This window comes from Euwallacea fornicatus, chromosome 19 (assembly GCF_040115645.1).
Source record: "Euwallacea fornicatus isolate EFF26 chromosome 19, ASM4011564v1, whole genome shotgun sequence".
Lineage (NCBI taxonomy): Eukaryota > Metazoa > Arthropoda > Insecta > Coleoptera > Curculionidae > Euwallacea > Euwallacea fornicatus.
The window spans coordinates 302129-326189 of record NC_089559.1 but is presented as its reverse complement, the minus strand read 5'-3'; the positions used below and the strand labels follow the sequence as shown (position 1 = coordinate 326189).

Here is a 24061-nt window from a genome sequence, read left to right as displayed (position 1 = left end):
ACTCACACCTCGGAAATATTTATGCACAGAGCAAGTACAAGCTAGCCGCTGGGGCGAGTGTCGATTAGATTGCAGTCGCATAAAATATTTAAACAAATGCAGAAAAGAAGATGAAAAAGATAGCAACGGGAACGGAAGTAATAACCATCGAAGAGGTTAAAAAAAGATTAATTAGAGACGAGCGACCAAAGCAGAATGCAGAAAAAGGGGCAGAATGAAGAAGCCCATCAAGCATAATCGTGGTAATGTCGATAACGACAATAACTTGTGTACCGTCTGCAAGTGCTACTTTCAGTTTTATATTAATCACGGACAATGGATTCGATGCGTTAGTTGTACGCAGTGAATGTGCGACATTTGCGACAGGTTCAAAAAAAGAAGCACTATGAATGTGAGAGATGTTTTGACGAAAATTAATAACGCTCATTAATTTGCAAAACTAAAATTAACAATTCATTTTTTACATTATAGCTTTTTACGAAACGAAATCATTAAATATACAGGGTGTTTCATAAACATACCGACAAACTTTCAGGGGATGTAAAGCTCATAAAAACAAGTATTTAGAACGAATAGAGTTACGTCCGGAATCGTCTAATTTCGAAGATACAGGGTGTCTAATTTTTCATTTTTGTACATTTTTTTAAATATTTACAAAAGGGTTTGGAATACGGACACGCTGTGGCGGAGCAAATGTCCACGTTTCTCAGTAGGCAGAATGTTTTCATTTACGCCAGTGCCCTCTGTACGGCCATTCAATGGAACACTTTTGATGAAAATAATGGTACACCACTGATTTTTTTAACGCGAATATTTTTTCCACAATATGCCATTAATTCTTAATAAAAAAATACCTCTTAGTGTTTTATTGCTCAAGTAGCCGTTTTCGAGATAAAAAAAAAACTATTTCTCATTCATGTGGCTACCAAACACCGGTATTGATTTCCAAGTGCGATTTTTTAGAATTATTTAGGAAAATTTAATTTAATTTAATTTTAGTAGAGGTGGAGGACATTAAGGCAAACATTTTTTGTCTAATAAATTGTCCGCAAATTAACGGTTTTGACTAGAAGAAATAAAAGGCACATACGATAATAAAGTGTACTTTAACCTAATGTTTTATGTAAATTCACATAAATCAATATGAAATAGTTTGAAAACAAATGATGATAAATATTTTATAACAAGTTTTCGAAATTTCGGCGATTTTCCTCGATACAAGCATTGCACCGTCGATTCATAGCTGCACGAACCCTATAGAAGAATTTTTTTATCTCGAAAACGACTACTCGAGCAACAAAACACTAAAAGGCCTTTTTTATTAAGAATGAACGGAGTGTTATGAGAAGTTTTTGTATTAAAAAATGTCAGGGGCGTCCCATGTCTTCCACTAAAAACATTCCATTGAATGGCGGCTGCACAGACGCCACTTGTTTAAATGGAACATTCTGCCTACTCAAAAATGTGCACATTTATTCCGTCACAGCGTGTCTCGAATTTTACGTCCGTATCCCAAACCGTTTTTGAAATATTTGAAAAAAATTAAAAGCTAAACACTCTGTATCTTAGAAACGAAGCAATTTCAGACCCAACTTTATTCATTCTAAGTACTTGTTTTTATGAGCTCTACATCCCTTGAAAGTTTGTCGATAGGATTATGAAACATGCTACACATATTACGCCACTTTTTAACTTACGTCCCTAACTTTTGAACTTTTTACCTTTTAATTAAAAAAAAAGTATTCATTTTGTTTAAAAGTGTGTCACTTGTAAACTAAATCATACATTTTAATGCGATGAAAAGCAATTTGTAGATGAATTTTTACTAATTCGGCTTTTACTCTTTGCCCTATAACGTACGGCGCCAAAGTACTTCAAACAGGCGTGTCCACACTGGCCCTACGTTCGGGCCAAGTACGGAGCTGATTTTTTTTAACAGTTTCCCATAATATTGCATTTTGGGATGATAGTTTATCGTTTTCGCTTATTTTAATTAAATGGCAATAACCCAGAATGTCAGTGACGTGTGAAAAAAAAACAGATACTCATATAAATAATAAAATATATAAATCAGTGCAAATCGAAATATACAAAAACTTGTCCGCACTTACCCCACCGCACCTTATGTCAATTTTGATATTAACATTTTCATTTTTTCGGAAATAACGCCGCATGAAATCATCAAAATGAGGTGAATTTTCTAAAACATTATTCCATACGATGATATTAGGGCTCATTATAGGCGAAAGTGTGCCATAGCAGAACCGTATAAATTATTTAAGTTACAAGACAATTTTTTTTAGATTAAAGTCCTTAAAGTTATTATTTAATGAAACGGGGTTGACCGTCCGCGTGCTTTGGAGATATGCAAGATGTTGACATTACTTACAGGCAAAAAAACTGACAGATTGATCTAATGGAAGCTAAATGTGCGTCTGGACAAGTTCCCTCAAAGTTACAATTATTTGAAAAGAAAAAAGGTTTCAAGTTGCAAGTTCGTATCCTCAGAAAAAGAAAGTTCTCACCTATGATTCTATTGAATACATGCTAGCTGTGAATACTAAATATTTATCGAAAAAAATGATAATTTATTCGGTACCTTGAAGGATTTCGTTAAAAAAAAATTTTAAAATAATTAAAATGTATGGAAAATGTTTTTTGTTTTAATATTATTCTTTATATTGGCGGTTAGTTTATTTTTATGTGCACGAATAACTAAATGTTATCCATACTTCCTGAATAAGAGGCCTTACACACGAACTTTCTTTGATTTTACGCTTTTTTGGGGCCCGCATTGAATTTAGTGCACTTTTCATCATTCAAAAGCTCTCAATTTTTCGCTCATAGGTAACGCAGTCCATTATGATTATAGCGTTGCCTTTGTTTACCGGAAGAATTTTTATGTAATTGAATGCCTTTTGTTCAGTAGGGCTTCAATTTTGTTTAATTTTAAAGGGTTTACCTAAAATTAATTTTGACCTAATTCCGAACTCTTGTTGGTATTCCTGTGGTAAGTTTTCAACTGTTCCTGCTATGGCTGAAATGAAGTTAAGGTTACGAACATATTTGGGAGTGACAGAGTAATTTCAGCTTGTAGAAAGAACAAGAGTTTCAATTTCAGAGAGGTTTTTGTTGGACAGATTTATTACTTGTCTTTGTAACTACATTGTTATTATGATTATTCAATGTTCAAAAACTTGTTACTAAGTTTTCCTTGGACTAAACTGTACAATTTACTTAAATGAATGAAGATAATTGAAACGTTAACGAGGGTCTCCGTCCGAGCCCTTGGTAAAGGGTGAATGTTATTCTTGGTTAATTTTAACTGAGGACAGTGCGCAACTTTATCCCTACTTGTGTGTGAAGTGTTAGTCCTTAATAAAATGAAAGAAAAAAACGGTGATAATTTCGTGACGTTCTAACATTTCCCTGAGGCTTCATAATATATGGTTTTAAGGAGTTATTTTCTTTAGGTACCAGTTACGTCGTTACCAACGAAAAAGAACTCTAGTCGGCGTAACGCGTGGGGCAACTTGTCTTACGCAGACCTAATAACGCAGGCCATCACCACCTCTCCAGATAAACGGTTAACGCTTTCGCAGATTTACGAGTGGATGGTCCAGAATGTGCCCTATTTTAAGGATAAGGGAGACAGTAACAGTTCTGCCGGATGGAAGGTAAGCTCCCATAAGAATTTCAACGCAAAAACTAAATCTCTGAAGAGTTCTGTATCTGTAGAAATACATCATTTTCCGATTAAGTTACGGTTAATTGCAGTGTGACTAAGCTTTACTACGGCATTAATAATGTATGAGATGATTTGAAGCCAGAAAATAGTTTCAAAGCCACTCAATTATCCATACACATTTATGCAAAGACAGTTTTGATTGGGCATTCGCGTTTTTCCCTGAGGCTTAGATCGGGACACTATCGGTATGAATTTAAAACTTAATGGTGGATTGTTTTGAACTTTTCCTATGAGAATCGGTGAGTTTACGTCGGTCCTGGCAATTTCAGAACCTTCGACCCAAATAACTCGTTCGTGTTTACCAAATAATACTCCTACGCCTAACAGGACATTATAATACACGTGGCGTCATTGGCCAGGAAAACATATTATGTATGTAGTTCTGACGAACTTCGTAGGAATTTTTGTTAGGTAAATTTTCATTCAACAATCTCCCATGGCTTTGCTCGAACCTCCACAAAATGAAGGAACGTCGTGCCTCGTACGTTTTATGAATTTAAATACGCACTTATTGTGTGGTCCATTGAATGTCTTTATGCTAACAGAACTCAAGGCAACATCTAAGTGGCAAAAACTTGGCTTTGGGTTTGTTTTTGTTGCGGGTAAATGTGGGAAATGGATGGTCGCAATCGAGATTAAAGAAAAAAAATTCACTGCTTCGGATGATCAGGTAGGGAGCTATCTCGTATCAGTAGACAACAACACACGTTGTGCTCACACTTTATTTCGGCGAAAGATTACGGTTTTCCTGGAATAACCAATACTAGTGTGATTTTTCGTAACAGTCAGATGTGAGTTTTACGGGTAAATGCGTCTATGCAATATCAGAGGTGTGTGCACATATCCTCGTTCTAGAAACGCGCAGTTCTTAACAAATTATCCCTATATTTTTAATGAAAAAGTTTGATATTCAATTGTTCCAAGTCGTCATTGAGTTTTTATAGGCTAAATCGCTAGTAAAATTTTCATTCTTCCCGAACTAATTACGTTCAAAAGTTCACGGCACCAAGGTCTCGGGGAGGTGCAATTTGACATATACACGGCGTTCCGAGAATGCGTTTAAGCCGAAAACCCTTGCCAGGTTGTTCAGATTCGTCACCGTCCTCGGAACCTAGGAAATTTCGTTCAGAAAAATAAAAAATTAATATGTATTTATGGCAAAATGGCACGTTGGTAAGTTCTCACGTTTCTAGATTATTCACAAACGTTCCAATTGACGAAACATTTTCAATTATCACAAATAAATTTGAAAACGACCCCAATCTTGGAAAACGCACTAAATTAAACATGAACACCATCGCGGAGTCGCTAACGATTTGTGTAAGAACGATCTACTTCCTTTAAGCAATTTACTTCGACTATCCGATCTATCGCGCAAATTACATTTTTAAGATGGGCCCTTCGCGGAAGCATCCAGTATCAGCACAGGATTCACATCTGTCGATTAGAGCAATAAACATCCTTTCAAAAGATTCTAAGTTTTCCCGAAAGTTTCCAAAGGACCAGCAGGCACCCGATTTCAGTCCACTTTTCAAACTTTAAGCGTCGATCTTTTGGTAACCCGAAGAGCAATTGCATTAAAAGTATAGATCAAATTAATTGCCTCGATGAAGTTTATCAACTTGGTGTGGGCGGGTTGCTCTGTCTCTTTTAGTTCCCAATATATGGATTAACTTTAATGCTGATTTTCTCAAATTGGAAGTCCCTCTAAATGAAAGTTTTTCAAATTGCATTCTTAAGGTTCCGGAGCCTGAACGAAGGCATCCAGGGTCAATATAAGATCCACAACAGTTGATAAGAGCCATAAACACTGGATTATCCTCCTCATTGGATAACATGGAATAAAATTTCAATGTAGAAAACAAGCATGAAAAACATTTTATGTGCTCTATTTTACTTAGCAAAAAATCTACAATGTATTACAAATAACCTACAATGCAATATATGTGGCCTTTTGTTCAGTAAGCATGGATAACATAGAAATTGAAATAAAAAATTCTGGTTCAATTACAGTTTTTCACATATTTTGCATATTCACCTTCCATACATTATATTCAACTGTTAATTTAGGCTTTTCAAATAATGCTTCCTATGAATAATTCCACAGATTCTGAAGATATTTCAAGTGAGAGTAGTGTGCAATTCCACGGCTTCAACAACCTGTACTCACGCGTATACGTACATAGTATGTGTCAGTCGTCGTGTCCAAGTGGAAAAAAAGAAAACACCCTGTACTATATTAGAAATTATGCATTTGCCGGAGTCTTTCGACGCGGGATCTGCGTCAGAAAATTCTCTCTTGTCCGGGCAGAATAAATCAGGACCGTCCTGTATATTCCATCGACGTATTACAGGTAAAAGGGGAAATCACAAGTTTCCCTTCTACCTAGAATTTAATAACAGAAACGTAATTAGATTCGCAACAGTGATGGGGACTGGCTTCAATTATCCTTGATACTCGTACTCGTACATCTAGCACGTGGATACATAACTAAACGACGATTATGCAATGGTCAGTGCCAATGATGTTGAAATTTGACCTTAACAACGTGCATTGGATTATATTATGAAATTCCAACGGGTTCGTTTCTTTCCGAAGAGATTCCTCTCGAGATTCCTAATTCGTATGCCCGAATCCGGTACCCGGTACGGTAGAACGGTTCGACTTGACCCGCTTTTAGGCGCAGATTTATGCGTCGTCACCGTTCACACTTAATCATCCCAAAATAAACAAACAACAACAAGAAGAAAATTATAATTGTAAAATTCTTTGCCTTGTAAATCTCGAGCCAAGTTCGTTATATCGATCCGTGCGAAACGACTATTCGATACGACGCAATACCATGCATAATTGGAAGACGTCTTTTTTTTCTTGGAAAACAGGATTAACTTTAACAGCCCGGACTTTTTAATGGAAAGAGCAAATTACTTGTGGATTTTTATACCGTATTACGGTTTACTCAATAAGAATTCGCGCCTTTTCAAATCAAGAAAAACGTGAGAAAAAACACACCATATTGTCTCATTGATTTGCTGGCTTATTTCGGTTAGACCCTGGGTTCCTTGTACGGTTCTATCTCAACGGAGTCGCGTTCGTTTGAGGATAACAAGACCACCAGCTCGGTGGAAGTCGGCAGCTTTGTTGATCGCTCCCCGTATTCGTCGAATTTCACCGAAACTCAAGATTTTCACGGACTGTTCCTGGGTGTCCCTCGATCGGAGCAAGTTATTTCTGAAACGCATCTACACCGATATGCGGACACTCGGCTTAAACCGATTTTCCATTTTTTCATGGAAATACGGCCGAATTTCGATGTCAAGCTAGGAGTTGGTGGTAGAGTTAAAATATTTCCTGGTGGGCAATTCAAATAATGGAGAGATTGCATTGGTCGACACGGTCACCCGATATTTCCGCATTCGATTGTTATTTATGGAAAACCATGAAAGACCTCGTTTATAAATCGATATCCATCGTTATCAATGAGCTGCGAAAGAAGATCGTCAGAGCTTTAAGGATCAAAATGGGACCAATAAACAGCATCAACATATGTTTCATGTACAGAATTATCATGAATACCTATCGTGATGAGTGAGGAGATTTAAAAAATTAATCTTTAGATGGGCTTGTTGTAAAAGAAACGACACAAAAGCATTGCAGAACAACGTCGAAACTTATACGAAAGCTCTTCAAATCTGGTAGTATGGCCAAACGATTTGACAGGCTCGGCAAACATGTCAGTTGTTCGTAATGCTCAGTTAATGCTCGTGGCACCCCACAGCCATTAAACCATCTTGATGACTATCGCAAAATAAGGAGATAAGTACTCAATATCTATCCGAGGTAATAACGCAAATGATTGATTCGTTGGGAATCTTAACGTTTGTCGGAAAACAATACTCGCATATTTGCTGAACCAGATTGCAAACTCAAATTGTAGGAGTGTGTCCAAATACTTCCCACCACATAAATTGGCCCACGTACTATAAACATACATACTATAATTGCCTAATAAATTGCCTTAAGCGAGACCAATGGCCTTCGATGTCATTGGTGCAGACGCCGGTCTCAGAAGCCACAAAGTTGTGTGAATGATTCACAGTTTTGTGAATAAATAAGGGAAACACCGTCTAATTCTCCGAATCCTGAATAACCACGCCAATAATCCATCCAAATCTCGGAGCCTGGCACAACCAGATTAACGATCATTAATCGAATCTAAGGTTTGGACCGGACGATCAGGTATAAACACAATATAGTTACGTTTTGCTATAGCTTTGCACATCCCCAGCACCGATCTTCGGGGGATTACCCTGTCAATATGATATTTTATCTTTGCCAAGACAGCCTCGTCTGTCTGTACTAGGCGCCAAACTGCCCTCTATAACCAGGCCCCTGGAACTAACCATATCAAACCCACGCCGAAAGAAACTGACCTGATCAAATCTGGGCTAATCTGAACTCTAAAACAGGTATTTATCGAGTGTAAAGTAATGGAAATTCATAATATATTTTAAATAAAAAGTTCTGGGCGTCCATCTAGTCTTAATCCACTCGATTTTATGTTTTTTTTCTTGGCGGAGAGAAGAGAATACGGAAAAACAAAAAAAAAATGACAAAAAGATGCGTAATTATAAAATGCATTTTTCAAACTAAATCTCAACACTCTGTATCTTAGCAACGAACGCTTTGGGGACCCACGTTTATGACGACTTTCTTCGTATTAGATTCAACTCTATTTACCCCCGTATTTACGACACTTCTGAGGAACCCTGTATAACAGGCGGCGTGCTCTTTAGCAACATAAATCTGATAGAATGTTGCACCAACTCCACAAGTTGAAGCGTATGCTCGTAATATAACGAACTCATAAATAAATTGAGGGCAAATTGCAATCAGAAAAACCATTTTTAATTTTCTCAACCGATTCTCAACGCGTCTCATCCCGCGTGAACTTCAGGGCTTCGTGCAACGGGCCGATGAAAGGAGAGATCGGAAAAAATCGGAAGGTACTTTCAAGCTTTTTATCTCTTAGATTTTAAGCTTATTGTCGTTGGCAGGACTTTTAGAGTTATGTTGAACACATATATGCAAAAAAAATCGAATGGGTCGCTTTGTGGAAAAATGTCTCAATATACACCAATCGACGCTATGCACTCAAAAAAAATCATGAAAATACACAAAGAAAAGTGCGAAAAATCTTTTTTTTTTTCTTTTCTTTTTTTTTTTTTTTTTTTTTTTTTTTTTTTTTTTTTTTTTTTTTAACTCTGTGGGTATTGAATCTGTGAATTAGACTTTTTGATAAAGTGTTGGCTTACTGCTCTCAGACAATCTTATATCGCTAGACTGGCGATTTACGTCTCTGGCTTCGATCGCTCGCAGCTCGAGTTGCTTCTTCGATTTTCCGAAAACGACTCCGATCTAGTTTCGACCGCTCTCGCCTGATCGATTTTTTTTTACAGACGAATGTCTTAAATCACAAGTTCGACGTTACTAACGGCACCCGACGATGTTCGACTTTTCATTCGATCCTCGATCCGAAGTCGATCGCACGATATTTTTGAGTTCGATCGAGAAAAGTGCAATCCAAGACGTCACAGATCACTTACAGAACGATCGTAAATTCAAGCGTGAGCTGTGAAAGTTTGGAATTTTTAGCGTTCACACCGAAGAAGGCACAATCGATATGAATAAAAAATAACATTGCAAATTGGAAATTTGCAAGTAAATCTGCTTTGCGGTCATTTTGTTCATTCCGACTGATGATTACAGATAGACCAAAAGTGAAATTGAAAATGAGTAGTTTAAAAAAAAAGCGAACCCCACCACAACTGGCGGAGGTGAGGATGCAATTCTGTCTTGATTTTGCAATAATTTTTCTTCCAACCGTCTACCGTATTTTGGGGTTGTTAATATTGAAATTGATACTTTCCCGATCTATAATAATCCATTGCAATGAATGGAATAACCGCAAAGCAGATTTGCTTGCAAATTTCCATTTCGGAAATTTATTGCTTCATATTTATTGCAATTACTTCTGCGCAGGCGCGTAAAATCGAAACTAAAACTATTTCTTGCACAAAATAAATCTTCTATTTAATTAAGAGCAATAAGCTGAAAATGCTATTAGATAACAGGCTCCTTGAGACGAAACTCGGAGATACTTCCGTTTCACTAAACATCATATTTGCATCGAGTAAGTACGAGACAGAGAAATAGATCCTCAGATTTTCATTTTAAACTTTAGAAATAAAGCGTCTTATTAGGCGAGATCGGTTTGGCATATCACGTGCATTAATAACAATAATTAATGCACGCTAATGTTTAAATTTCCTAAAAATTAACAAAACCTGAAACCGTCGGGTATTGGATATTTCCTCGTTCAATAAACCAATGTAGGCCAATTTGCAAAAGAAATGTCAATATTTTCCTTTTAATAAAGGAAGAAAATGAGAAACCTTTGCCAGTGCGCGCAAAGTTGCAAACACAAAGTTCCCGTTTCTGACATCAAATTTCTTTAATGAAATCGCTTATAAACTTTCTTTGAATAGCGAATTAAATGGAGTTCTTCAACTCCACCTGTTTTGGCTCCAAAACACAAGACATGTAGGCATGTCTTGAAGCAAGTCTTTGTGTCTTTCGAAGAAATATCGGAATTTAAGGGCGTTAGTGGCACCAAACTTTTATACATTCGAGGATGTGTAACAGCATAATCAGGGCCCGAGGATGGTAAAAATCAGCCTAGTTCACCCACCGTTTGATGACCCATTGAAAACACGAGATAACGTCCCTTATTAAGTTCATTAACGGATAGAGCAAGCTTTAACTAACGGCTTATTCCGCGGAAACCGGAAAGCTCACATTTCACGTGTTTATATGTTTTGTGTCCCTCTTGTGTATGTTTACACTCTCGGATGGTTGTTTGTTGTTGTTGTCGGAGGTCCGGGCTAAAAAGCCGCTTTGTTTCGAATCACTGGGGCCCCATTGTAGTAAAATCGGTAGTAAATAAGTGGAGGCACGTGCCACCCGAACGCAGACTTCGGGTCCCCCACCTTTTCTTCTTATGCTTGCGGCAAGGACCTTTTCAACCCATAAGTTAAGATTTGCAATAGTGGGACCAATTTTCCAGGTAAACAAACCAATTTAAACCAAGACCCGCTGTGAACACTCTTCGCGGCTGTGGCCTCTGATCGGCTATTTCAATAAGGAATCCTTCAGGAACGCCATGGAACATGTCACCGGCCTGGAAAAGCGCGAAATGCTCGTGGTAATGGCAAAAAATTAGAACTCGTTCGGAGGCGAAAAGTACAAGAGGGCCGCAAGCACATAAATTCGACTCAATGGGATGCTATTGGTCTTTGATAAACACCTGGTGGTAAGAAGAATGTGACTCGGAGAACTGGATGTGGTGGCATAAGGGGGAGAACCTAAGAGGTGCTAATGTTGACATTGCTGCTTTTTAACGCATAAAGTCCTAGTTTGACTTGTTTGTTGAAAAGTTATATGTTATGCCTTGAATTGTCAAGTTTGTTTAGTTCTGGGAATTAAGCGAAAGGTGCAAAATAAATTAACTCCATGATTTTTACATTAATTTGCATATAATTTCAATTCCACTTCTGGATGACGCATGTGCGGTTGGCCAATGAGAATACATGCTTTCAGAGTGGATATGTGGCAATGTCCTTGCCAATGCCATTTTGTTCCATGTTTTCGTTATATTTTTGGTTTCAAATCAATTAAAATCGCTTATACGCGTCATATACAATTTGAAATTGAAATATTTGCTTTGTTTTAAAGCGTTAAGGCTCATTAATAACGTTTTTCACTACTAGCTTTAAAAGACATGATACTTTTAGAAAATTTTGTTAACTCAAGTAAGGGAAAAATCATATATATTTATACACATTTTTAGTATAACAATTTATATAAAATATTTATATAACGATATATATATATATATAGTGGACGTTCGATTTTGCGAACATAGAGCTAAATTTAATAAAGGTACTTGTACCTTGGTAGACTAAAATGGGACTACCCTGAAGCATCCGGGACTACCACTTGCAACCTGAGAAGCCGTATAAATCACTACACAGGTTTCAATTGTATTTGCTGTGACAGGTACACATTTTTGGTTTATGTACAGTGTGCACAGTGTATCGAGTCGAAGTTATCAGAAAAAAGTGACATCATAAAAATCTTGGAAAACGGTGTGAGTATTACAAATATACCTAAAAAATGTGGTGTCGCCAAACCTACAATTTGTGTTGTAAACTTTAAAAGTAACTTCGAAACATTTTCGGAAACCTAAAAGAAAAATTTTAAAGCAAGGTGAAATGTCTGCCTAGAATAGAGAAAAAACCGTATAACAGAGGTTAAAAAATATTCCAGTAACGAGCGAATTCTCAAAAGCTAAAGCCAAATCCTTGCAAGAGAAAATGGAGAAAAAACCGAATTTTTTTGCAAATGACGGTTGGGTGCAGAATTTTAAACACAGATTTGGCAGTAGGATTTTCAAAAAAATCTCGTGAAAAACTGTCCACAAATCCTGAACTAGTCAATCTATTTAAACAAAATCTGCGTTCGGTTATTCTAAGGCTAAATTTAGTAAACTAGCAGATCTATAATGCTGACGGAACCGGTTTCTCTTGACCATTACTGCCTGATAAAATTTTGGTTAAAAGTTACCAAAAATCTACTCCGGGGAGAAAGGCTGAAACGGCAAGACTGCTTGTACCAATGCAATTGGAGAATATAAAATTTGATCGCTTGTAATAGGAAAAGCGAAGAACGCCAGATATTTCAAGAACTTACCAGAATTCTTACCAGTTGATTACGACTATTCCGCAAACCCTTGGACGGCATCGATAATTTTTGGTTTCGCAGGTAAAAAGTACATAGATTACATACATTGGACGTAACACGCATGCGTATGCAGTTATTGAAAGAACATTTGTCATTCGTTGGGTCAGGAAATCTTTGAAACAAGTCGGGCTGCCTGAAAAAGCGATTCTCCTGTTGGACAACGTTCCCGGTCATCTGTCAGCCAAAAATTTACGCTCCAATAATGGAAATATCTTTGCATTTTTCCTGCCACCAAAGTTCACATCGCTCATACAACTTGTGGACCAAAATGCCATCCGCATCACAAAACTTTACAACAGATCTTGTTTGTTGTCTTCGATTGCATCTTCGAAACGTAAAAACGCGTCCAAACTTTTGAAGGAACTGACCATTAGGGATGCCATAAAAAAATCTTTCTCTGCCATTCAATGGACATGATATTCACAAGTAAAACGATGATCGGGTAGACGAGCAATAAAGCGACAATGATGATGACGATGTGGAATGCTGTGGGGATGAAGTTTAAAATGATAGAGAACGACTCGGAGTAACCACATCAGAAGCTGTAGACGCATTTAATGTTGTTCGTTGGGGAGAAAGAGACCTATTCGATTTTGACGACGTGTCAGTTCTATGAATTTACGGAGATCGGGCATTGCGACAAGGTTCAGCTGGGAAGAAAGTACCAAAATATATTGCACAATATTTTAGTTAAGTGTAAAGCCCGAATGAAGCGATAAATTATCGCGAATAAAGTACTTTTGGTTATATGAATAATTTGATTTTATGAACATCCCTAGTTTGCATTAGTTCACATAATCGAGCGCTCACTGTATATAATTAATCACATAATCTCATTTTTTGCTTAATTTAGTGAATTATCCGCTTTATTTTGTAATTAATTGCAACCAATGAAACGGCCGCAAAGCAGATTTGCTTGCAAATTATCATTTTGTAATTTTATTACATTGCACCTACTTCTGTGTAAACGTTAAAAATTCTAAACTTAATTGTTTCTAGCAGAAAATAAATCTTCTATTCAATTATCCTTACGTCTTAGATCTCGCGCGCTCTGAGAGTTTAACTTGATGTTCGGGTCATAATTATTTACTTTACAACCTTGGTGTAAACTCGATAGTTTTCGTTACGCTATTCATAAAAATATCACCAATTCATAAGTAAGGTTAGGTTAAAGCAAATCACCACGCACAAATACATTGCTGCCAAATTTCACGATGTTTAGCTAAAGAAGCGTGAAGACAAACGAACGTCTAGTTCGCGACCGTTGTCGCGACCATATTTTTTCTTTGTTTTATAGATGGATTGTGACAAGAGACAGAGGGCTGGCCGACTGCGAGAGGAGATACAATGGCAGTTTTTTGGAAATAATAACCGTTTCTCTGATTGAAGGCACACTTCCTCACGTGTCTTTCTATCAACCTGCCTTATTATATCCTGGCAACGTGGCAGATCAAAACAAGAGTCCAGCCTTGACTTGAAATAAAACCTCAGACTTAGCAGTTTCAGCGGCAACGCCCATAATTTTCTATTTTTAAAAATGTTTTCTGGAAATTGCGATTTTCTCACTGTCTGACCAACCGGGGCCAATACTAATATTTACACTGGGAAAGGCACGAGGACTTATTAGATTTTTCCCGCATAGGAAAATTCACCCATTCGCCTGATGTTTGCCCGAGAATCTAATGAATGTTAGTTGCAATAGATATACTGCAATATGGATAATTTCAAGTGTTTGCTTATATCCTTGAATACGAATATATTAGAGTTATACACATAATGCGTTACATAAGGACTGATTGGAGGTGTACCGTAGACACCACAAAATTGAATCTACGCACCAAGAAATCTAATCTCATTGTAGAGTTAGGTAATCAGTAGCAATAAAAACCTGAAATGAACGCTCGCAACTGTTAAAAATTTTATATTGTTAACTGTCACTTTCTTCACTATACGCAGTCAAGGTTGTGCGTTATCTGAATTTCTGAATTCACAACAGTGTTAGTTCCGAGAGATCGAGTATCGATACTGTTATCGATTATTACTTTTAGTTGGCTTCAAATTGGATAATAATGGTATTAATAAGGTGGCTAAAGTCACAGTCCTCGCCTCTCGTGGAATGCGTAATATTTCAGTTCTCCGACTGGCTGGCAGGTTAAAATTAGGAAGCCCGCTCGAATTGAGGCCACCGTTTTAGTTTTACGACACTTAATCACAGCTGGACGACGTTTCGGTCTTCATTTAGATCCTCCGGCAATGAATCTTATAAAGATGAATGCAAACAGCCGTAGGAAAAATCTAAGAAGATTAAGGTCTATTACGAATTTATACGTCATCCCAGCTCTGTTCAAACAACACGAACACCCCAAAGACCGGTCTCGATCTTATTACATCTCGTCATTTCGGTTCACCTCGGGTCGATTAAACGCAGGCAAAAAAAAAAAAATGGAGAATGTCAACGAGAACTATGTCGGGCCTGCGGGAAAATTTCGTACCAGCGCCATCTGTGGTGTTCCTTTTGGGGCATCTGGATCAGATCTTCGAGCGTAACCAGCAGGACTGCGTGCACAGGGCCCACCTATGGCCAGGAGCACGAAGGCAAACAGAGCTGGAATTGCACATCAAGTCGTAATAGGACTTAAAATTTCTCGATTTTTTCCCTAGACCAATTGTATTGATATGCGTTGCTCGCGCAGTTCTTGCTTCATTGCCAATGTTTACACTGGAAGACTTGGTCCGGATGAGTAAAACGGGGCTTGTTGGACGTTTTCTTGCAGACCCAAATACACTCGTTGTCGGCGTTGCCGATTTCTGCGTGAGTTTAATTGACTCGTGATGAACCGAATTGACGAGATCTAATGGGATCGAAACCGGTCTTTGGGGTGCTCAAGTTAATTAAACGCAGAAATGGAATGACGCATAGAGTCGCAATAGGCCTTAATCTTCTCAAATGAATCTTAGAGTCGAACTGTACAAAAAAAAAAAAAACGATGACGGTATAAATGCAACTCTTCGAACTAATCCCCTCGATATCGGCAATAGGCAATACAAATCATGCATAAGATAATTGAGATGCTGTTCAACGAGAAGGTTTCTCGCGAAAGCTTCTACTCGAACATATGTGGAAAATATTTTATATATAATTGTCAGTGCTTCCGTCATTTCATAATGAAACATGTATCCCGAAATATAGGCAACTCGCAGTACTCTTTATACTTTTTGTTAGGCTGATCACCCATGGCACTGATTATACTCGTCTTTGTCGCTAACACGTTTGACTTGAAGATTTTTGTAGAAGACTCGGTTGGCGTGTGCGTTCGCGCTAGAAACGCAGTTAAATCTTCATCGACACATTAATGCTTCAATAATCCACAAGAATTTCCGTATTTGTATTTGCAGTTTTTCTACGTGGATTGATTCGTAACTATTTCGTCGCGAAGCGTAAGTGTGACTTAATTAATTTAAAATTTCGCCGAATGTGAGATATAGGCAACCCATAATACCTTCCCGAGACCTTTCCTCTCTGTTGCTTTTTGGGGGCTACCTTGTTGAATTGGTACCTTCGCTTCGAACATTTTTGTACATTTTCTCCAATTGAACAGTTGTTCTTAATATTTTTCCGATTTTTCAAGGAGTAAATGTAATCACTTTAAGTCTAATATGCACATGTAATAAAATACCCCTGAACGCAGACGATCCATTATATAGTATAACCTCGATTGTAACCCTCTTTTCTGCTTGTCGGAGACGACGCTACTGGATGAGTGGGTTTCTCCCGAACGTTTTCCCCGAAGAAAAATTTTTGTAGTGATAAATGGAATTTGATGCGTGATAAACGCAATGAAATGCTATGCAGTTATAATAAATATTTCCTTGTATGTGTGTGTAACTCACAATACTCTTTGACCTCACTTATTTGCATGTAGGAAACCATTTGAATGAGTATTTATCAAGATATTTACGTTGTAAATTAATCAAAATTCATTACATTCCAGAAAGTTTCTGTAAATTCCCAATAAATACCTTATTTCTATCGATGCGCACCAATATTCACCGGTGATTTTCCCTAAATATGGGCCACCCACCGTATAAAAATAATGATAATAGGAATATTCCTATTCAGGAATATGTTGCGCAGAGTGTGAGTACGTTTGTTGCGTATATCTTAATTCAATCCAACGAGGCAAATACCTGAAATTCTTATGACATCATATCCTCAAGTCCCGTGCAGATCAACGATTAGGTTTCTTAGTTCTACGCGATCTATATCAAAAGCCCAATATTGGACGTCATTTCTTAATTTATCGACTTGTATCGACGTCCGTACACTAAAGTCGATCTGCTTAACAATGGCGGTCTAGACCGGAATTCCCATACAGTTGGGCAAGTTTGCTCTGGACACCTTGAACCCATCAGTTATTCCATAAGCAGTGATGAGTTTTATTTCGGCTTGCTAGAGCATAAGAGGCCAAGGTTTAAAAGCTTATTTATTAACCGCATATGATACATGGTTGCCGAATAATTATCGAAGGTCCGGCAACGTTGGAAAATTTGCATTTCAAATAATATTTTTTGTTGATTAGACGGAATATTCATATATCTGCATTCTTTACCTGGTTTATATCAAACGGACTTGAGTCTGGTATGCGGGATAGATGTTACTGGAAAATTTTTATTCGGCACATCTCTCTCGATTTAAATTGTAGTACCTAATTGGGTAATTTTGGAAGCAAACAACTGAAGCATCAATGATATTGGGAACAACGTTTATCAGTTGGTAAATAGAAGTTATTGCAGCTCAAGCAAACTTTGTTTTCGCTTTGTAATTGGTTCGTTTAGGATTTCCTCAAGTCATTGGTTTTACTTCTAGTATAGTAATTAATTATATGACACCGCCGCCGTATATTTCTCATTCATTATTGCAGGATACTACCAAGTATCCATTTTTTTCGTTACTGATAGTTTTTAGAATATTTCCAAAGGAATATGTATTAGCTGAGAGTTAAATTTATTACCTTCACAGTTATAAGCAGAACCAGTCGCCCACGTTACTTAATGCCAGTAATTAAGAGACATCCTCAGAGCAAAAAGATGGCTACTTTGAATGGTATAACCACTTAATGCGAGGTTGCTAGCGGATAATTGACAAGTTCGCTAATTTATGGTTTTAATTATGCGTTTAAGAATGTTAAGGGTGATTCGAGTCTTAATTGAAGTACCGGGCGTTGCCAAAAATCGACGTCATTTGCGTGACTTCTGGTTGAACCCATATTATATTTTTACACGGTCTTGGCACGCAAGAACGCTCTCCGCCATTATTTATAGAAAGCCTGTGTCGAAATGCTCCAAAATATAAATAAAGTTGCGGTCAACAATAATTCGGGTGCCCGAAGTTGGGCACGTGCCCTTTCCACCCAAAAGGTCCATTTCCAGTCGCGGGGTGATGGCGAGAGGCGGCTCAAGCCCTCCCTCCCACCTGTTGCCCCCTTAGATGAGATCCGCCCCTAGGACAACATTGCCAAGGTTGAGATAGGGTAGGGAATTCTCATTTTCGCGTTACATCAACCCCCCCTCCCCCCAACTCCCGGCCCCCCCCTCAAAAGGCATTTGACCAGCCTTGGCACGCACTTCTCCCACTGCTAATTGCCAGCAGGTTAATGTTAATCGATGACCGGTTTGCAACAGTGTTGCCGATAACAAGCCTTATTAATCAGCCATAGAGATGTGGAAAAATTGGACCACTGCATCACAGTAAATGTAGTAATGTTAATATTCTCCTCTCGAATGAGATCCTTCTTTCCTTATCTAATCAAGTGGCTTGGATAGCCGGGTTATCGGCCAATCGTGGGCTTCCAGTGTTGCCAGGCGAAGGCACGTCGTATTTACATATTAAATGCGATATAAACTCGAGATAAGGCGGGACAAAAAGCGAATTTTCTGCTTATGCACTGTGAGTGCTAATCTGCCAAAAAAAAAAAAGAAGAAAATTGAAAAGTTATGATGCAACAATGATGAGACATTGTTCAACGGTAATACCAGAGAACCATATAAATGCTTTTAACTGGTACGACACACAACGATGTAAACTTAGCCCGTCATTAATACGTTTGAACATCAGCAATCCGGAGGCCGTGTGAATGAGTGCGTTTATCATTATCATTCTTTATAAATAATTAAAAAAAGTCTTTAAATTAATTTAGAATTTGTAGGTTTAACTAGATTTCATTGTCGAAAGTCGTCAGACGTAACGTTCGGACGTAAGACAAATACACATATTGATTATTTCGTTAGTATTTGTACTCAATAGAAAGGTACCGTAAGGCACCTTCTAATTCTGACATCCATTTAATGTACAATAGCGAATATCGATACGTCTCACGGTTTACGTTAATGAAACTGTAAATCAAGCTTAGTGGATCTTTATTTCTACAGGATAAACGAAGTCAAATTTAACATACATTTACCGCACTCCCAAATACATGTAGGCAACGAACATTACATTGTAATGAGTCCTGTGCAATGTCTACGTTGCTCGTAGAGATTTTCCTTTAAAATTAAATCATCCTTCAATTAATTTAGGCTTCATAAACTTTATTTCAATGAGATGAACGTACCGAAACATACTCATGAATTACTTTTAAATGTTATTGACATCGCTTTTATTTGAAGTTTCTTTCGATCAAATTAAAAAAAAATTATAATTCAATAAAATTTCAACAAAAAAATCGTAGATCGTCAAATAAGGTGATACTCGCCTGTTCGTGCAGGAAACACAAATTTGCTCCCTAAGTAGGAGTATGACTTCCACGGTAATTTAACAGGATTGACAAAAAATTATCCTTGAAAAATTGTTAATTAATTATTAAACCAACTTGAAGTAGCTTGAAACATCTAACAAAAATTTAACAGGGGAACGTTTTTATTAAACTGATTTCATCATTAGAATGCGATTCTAGAGAAAAGAAATCTAATCCAATGAAATGAACATTGTCGTGTCGGATACTCCTTATAATAATGAAATTCTACCACCCGTAATACATTTTAATCCTAGTTTTCCCCTGCAAGGGGAGTGTTGTCGGACGAGTAGATTTATCTCGGAAGTAAATTTTTGATCTTGAATATATTATAATGGGTGCAGCATCAACGGAGTAAACGGAGTCAATCCTAATATTTGCAGACCGTTGTACAATCGTAGCCTCCGTTAACGCGGCGTCTATTGAGTAGGTTTGTCCCGAACGATTACGCGAGGCAAAAAAATCCAAAATAAAGAGTGGAACTTGTAAACCTCCGCCGTGTTGTATTTGTTCAACGACGTAAACGTTATCACTTCTAATTCATATCGTCTTTCCTCCCAAGATTCACATGGAACGCTTCTTTTTGAGAAGATTAGTTAAGAAGGTTTTCAGATGTAACTTGTAGAATTACGGATGTTCACTAATGAGGTGCTTCAGGAAGATATTGCCGCTGGGGAGGACAACAAGTTGAGAGTAATATAATCTGCAATGAGGACATTTTTCACTAAAAATCCCGATGTTTGGGTGCATGCATCCCCCAGATGACTCATTCTTACCGCAAAGACATCGCTCTATATGTAACCCTGTTCGATTTTATTAGGCCGTATTCTCCGGATTTAAATTGCCGCTTTCCAGGCAGATGGCCTCAATATATCATCCAATCAGTCAAAAAACCTGCGCCGGATTGACGATCCAGATTTGGAAAATTTACAATTTCGTCTTACGAAAGAAACGTAAAATCGCCAATTTACTTAAGTCGATGATTAAATTCCTTGTTGTTATTGGATTCAAATCTGACTTAAATTCGTTTTACACTTGAAAATTATCCATTTTCCACTAATCTCGCGTTATGATCGACGACTCGCGCAGTTGATTATTGGAGGCACAAACCTGCGACAAATTGTCCACAAAAAGAATTTAGCAGGAAGGTCATGCGTGTAAAACTTCATTATTACACCTAATTACGAAGTGTTCGACAATTTAATAGTAACTTTGCAACAATATCTTCCGTGAGTAATTTTTTTCCGGTCGCGCGGCCTTGAGTTTAATACGAAATTGAAGGCATGCTGGCCATCAGTAAGACTAATGTAGTGTATAATCTAACACAAATATGAAATAATTATCAGACTTTTTTTTGCGTAATATTTCGTATCTAACTTTTGTCTTTTTTTTAATACACTACAGTACCAACATGAATTTGGTCGTTATGTCCCTGGTGCTCTTCAACTTCCATTTTGTATAAACTGACTTGAGTTTATGTACTTTCCCCTTATACCTCTTTAACAAACCTATCCACTTTCCTCCTAAAATTTACGTGAACCTATTTACATTGCTGGTGACCCGTATTGAAACATCAGCCAAAGTAATGTGAAGTTCATTTACATCGTCGCAAATGTTCCCGGTTCCAGCAAGTCATGTTGGATTGTATCAATTTGAAACGTACTATATACATATTCTATTATTTTTTCACTTACTGTTAACAAACGTTATCCTGCCTCGTGCTTGTACTGTTGGTTGCCTATGTTTCGATCTTAGTTAGATCGACTCTTGGTTTTTTTTGCACAATTTCCTACGTTTTACTTCTCCACAACAGCAATTACGCATTGTCGCGTAACCAAAACGTAATTTGTATTCCTAGTTGCCTATGTTGAGATCTATAAGTGACATTCTTTAAATTATCGCATTTCTCTGTGATTTTAGAGCTTTGCATTTTTCGCTGTCGTTCGTATAAAATTTTATTAGGCACCTTTTCCTTTCAGCCTTCCAAATTGCAAAATTTTTGGTTGCCGACATTAACAGAGGGATGAAAATTAAGTTCGTTTAGGTTATTGCCATCATCTGTGATTTCGGACTATCAGTTTTTTTCACTCTCGTTTATTCACCTTTTTTTCTTTACATTGTCAATATCGCAAGGAATTTCAAACAATTAAGCATTTGAGCACAGTTTTTTACGAATTACGTTTGAAGTCATTAAAGTGGGTTTACGGGGTTAGAATTTTCGCAAGTAGCTAACTCAATCGTATTGGAGAAAGAAAAAAGTTACTCAACTGTAATCTTGAATTTTTGTTCAATTCTCAACAAACCAACAAAATGGTGGATAAGAAGCTGTGGTTGTGATTGTAGCGTTAGTTGTCCTCTTTAAGAATTGGGCAAACTTAATCTAGATTGACTATGTTTACATTGATGCAATAAATTTATTCATCCTAAATATTCTGCCGTTTCAGTCTTTTTAAATAATATTTAATGACAGAAAAGTTTCTTTAGACAGTTAATAGCCTTGCAGACTCTTCGGGCATTTCCAACGGAAAAAATCTCTTCATCCCTTTTTTATTACCATTGTTTACATAATCCACTGCATGAGTATCGCTAAAAGAACGATTCGAGGCTAATTATCATTAGTGCATTTGAACAATGATAAAAATGTTGGTCCACATTGTTTACATTGTCTACTTTGACAAAACTACCTTTTTTACGCTAAATCTCAAAAAATGTCTGTGTTCGCGCATGCCATTTCTCTTCATGGATCAAAATTTTTTACTCGGTTAAAACTAAGCAAACCCACGCATTGTCTTGTGGCGTTAATCTGTAATAGGTGCATTGTTTAATGGTTATCTCAACAATTATAGTTTTTTTGAATTCTTTCATAAAATCTTGGATATGTCTACGTTGAAACTTGCGGAATTTAGTTAACTGGAACACCGTCTCAGCTGTTTCACCGTTGTCCTTATTTCAATTAACTAATATTCAAGTGCATTCTCGGGTCTAAAAATTTTTGAAATATTTAAACGTACATTTGATGGAAAAAAAATCCAATTTACTTCTTATCACATCTCCTTGTCAAACGTACTCAGTATGTATGCGGCGTTGTCTTTATCGAACCAGTAAATTGAGTATGTTTACGTGCACTGTTTCCGTTCCTATGTCAGAATTTTTTAGTGGGTTAAAACTCGATAAACTTACTCATTGTCTTTATAATGTTAACCCCAACATAAATATATTACTAGTTACTCACATTAGTAATTATTGTTAACCGAAATCAAACTTGAGAGCATTTACGTTGAAATTCGGAAAATTAACTTCATTGAAATAGCGTTTCAACTATGGCTCCAACGTTAGCCTATTTTCAGTTAAACAACATTTAAGTGCGTTTACTCGGTCAAAAGTGTCTAAAATATCTAAGCACATTTCTGATGAAAATTTACTTTTCATGATACGATAAAATCAATACATATGCAGCATTGCTTATATCACTAATCTGGCTATATTTGCCCGCTCTATTTCTCTTCAACTTTGTCGATTTTTCCACCGAAGGTGGCAACACTGGCTTATTCGACTTGAATCTATAGTTACGTCACGAAAATCGTAGTTGAACGTCCAAGGTCGATTCGCGACCAGGTTGGAATTAAGTGAGTACTTAAGTAGACTCGGTACTACAACAGTCAGAATGTTTATTATCGATTTTGAATGCGTTTTGGACTAGAGCTGAGTTTGTTGACACTTAAGTTTATCAATAAATTTGCTATTGAACAATGACGTTCTGTCCATTTCAATAATGATTGTTATCATAAGAGATTTTTTTTCCTTGGGCCTGATGAATCGTCAGGAGAAAGCTTCATATTGTCGGGCAGTGGGTCGGAAACTTGGAAATTTTCATATCGTGATTTTATGGGTTACGTTGGATTTGGTTCCCCCGTCCTCCTTAAATTGATAATTTCACAAAGTAACAAAATAGCGTCCACCTTTATTGGTCTTTGCCTGTTTTTTGGGCCCTTTTTTGGGATTTATGTCCCACTGTGCGGCGCCATAACCAGGGGCCCCAAATGGCCCGTGTAGGTTGCCACAGGTGATGATGTATATCTGGTCTCCAAGGCCTCAATTAACGGAGGAATGCGTGCCCCAAATTCGCACGTCGAGATTTTGTCGGTGTACAGGGTGTGTCGAGAAAGTGGTTTGAAAGACGAAGAAAAGTCTTTTCTTGGATTAGTTGCTATTTCCGTACAGATGCCTGTCTCTGAAACAAACCTAGTCGCTCGACACGGTGGTGTCTCATTCCCACATTGGCCGGCGCATGTGACAAACTTTAAAAACGAATGCGACGCCTGGTGGGCAAACTGCAAACGAGAATTCTGACATTTTAGGTTGTTCCTCCGACTAGTTTTGCCATATCGAAGCAACTTCCTAAACTTATAAAAGTACTAATGAACTTTTACTTATTTTGTTCATTTTAGAGTACTCACGATCGCTGCAATTGTGTGTGTTTAGCTTTCTCTCAAACTTCCTCCTGCTTCAGGGTTATCATTGCAAGTCAACATTGATAAAACTGTAACTTAAGGTTGCAGGTCAGTAGTAAATCGTTATAAAGGGTGATTATTTAAAAAAAAAGGAAAACTCAACTAAGAGCTCAAAAATCGGAGAAACATCTTGGATGAGTTCATTTAT

The 24061-nt window shown here is 37.3% G+C and overlaps 1 protein-coding gene across 5 annotated transcripts in view; it reads left to right on the top strand.

Annotated features, from left to right (window-relative positions):
* Positions 1–24061, top strand: part of foxo (forkhead box, sub-group O) — a 77458-nt gene that overhangs the window by 5677 nt on the left and 47720 nt on the right. For all 5 annotated transcript variants that reach the window (XM_066293677.1, XM_066293676.1, XM_066293674.1 and 2 more), the window contains exon 2: positions 3474–3677. In XM_066293677.1, the coding sequence (XP_066149774.1) occupies positions 3474–3677 (204 nt within the window). The remainder of the gene's footprint in view (positions 1–3473; positions 3678–24061) is intronic.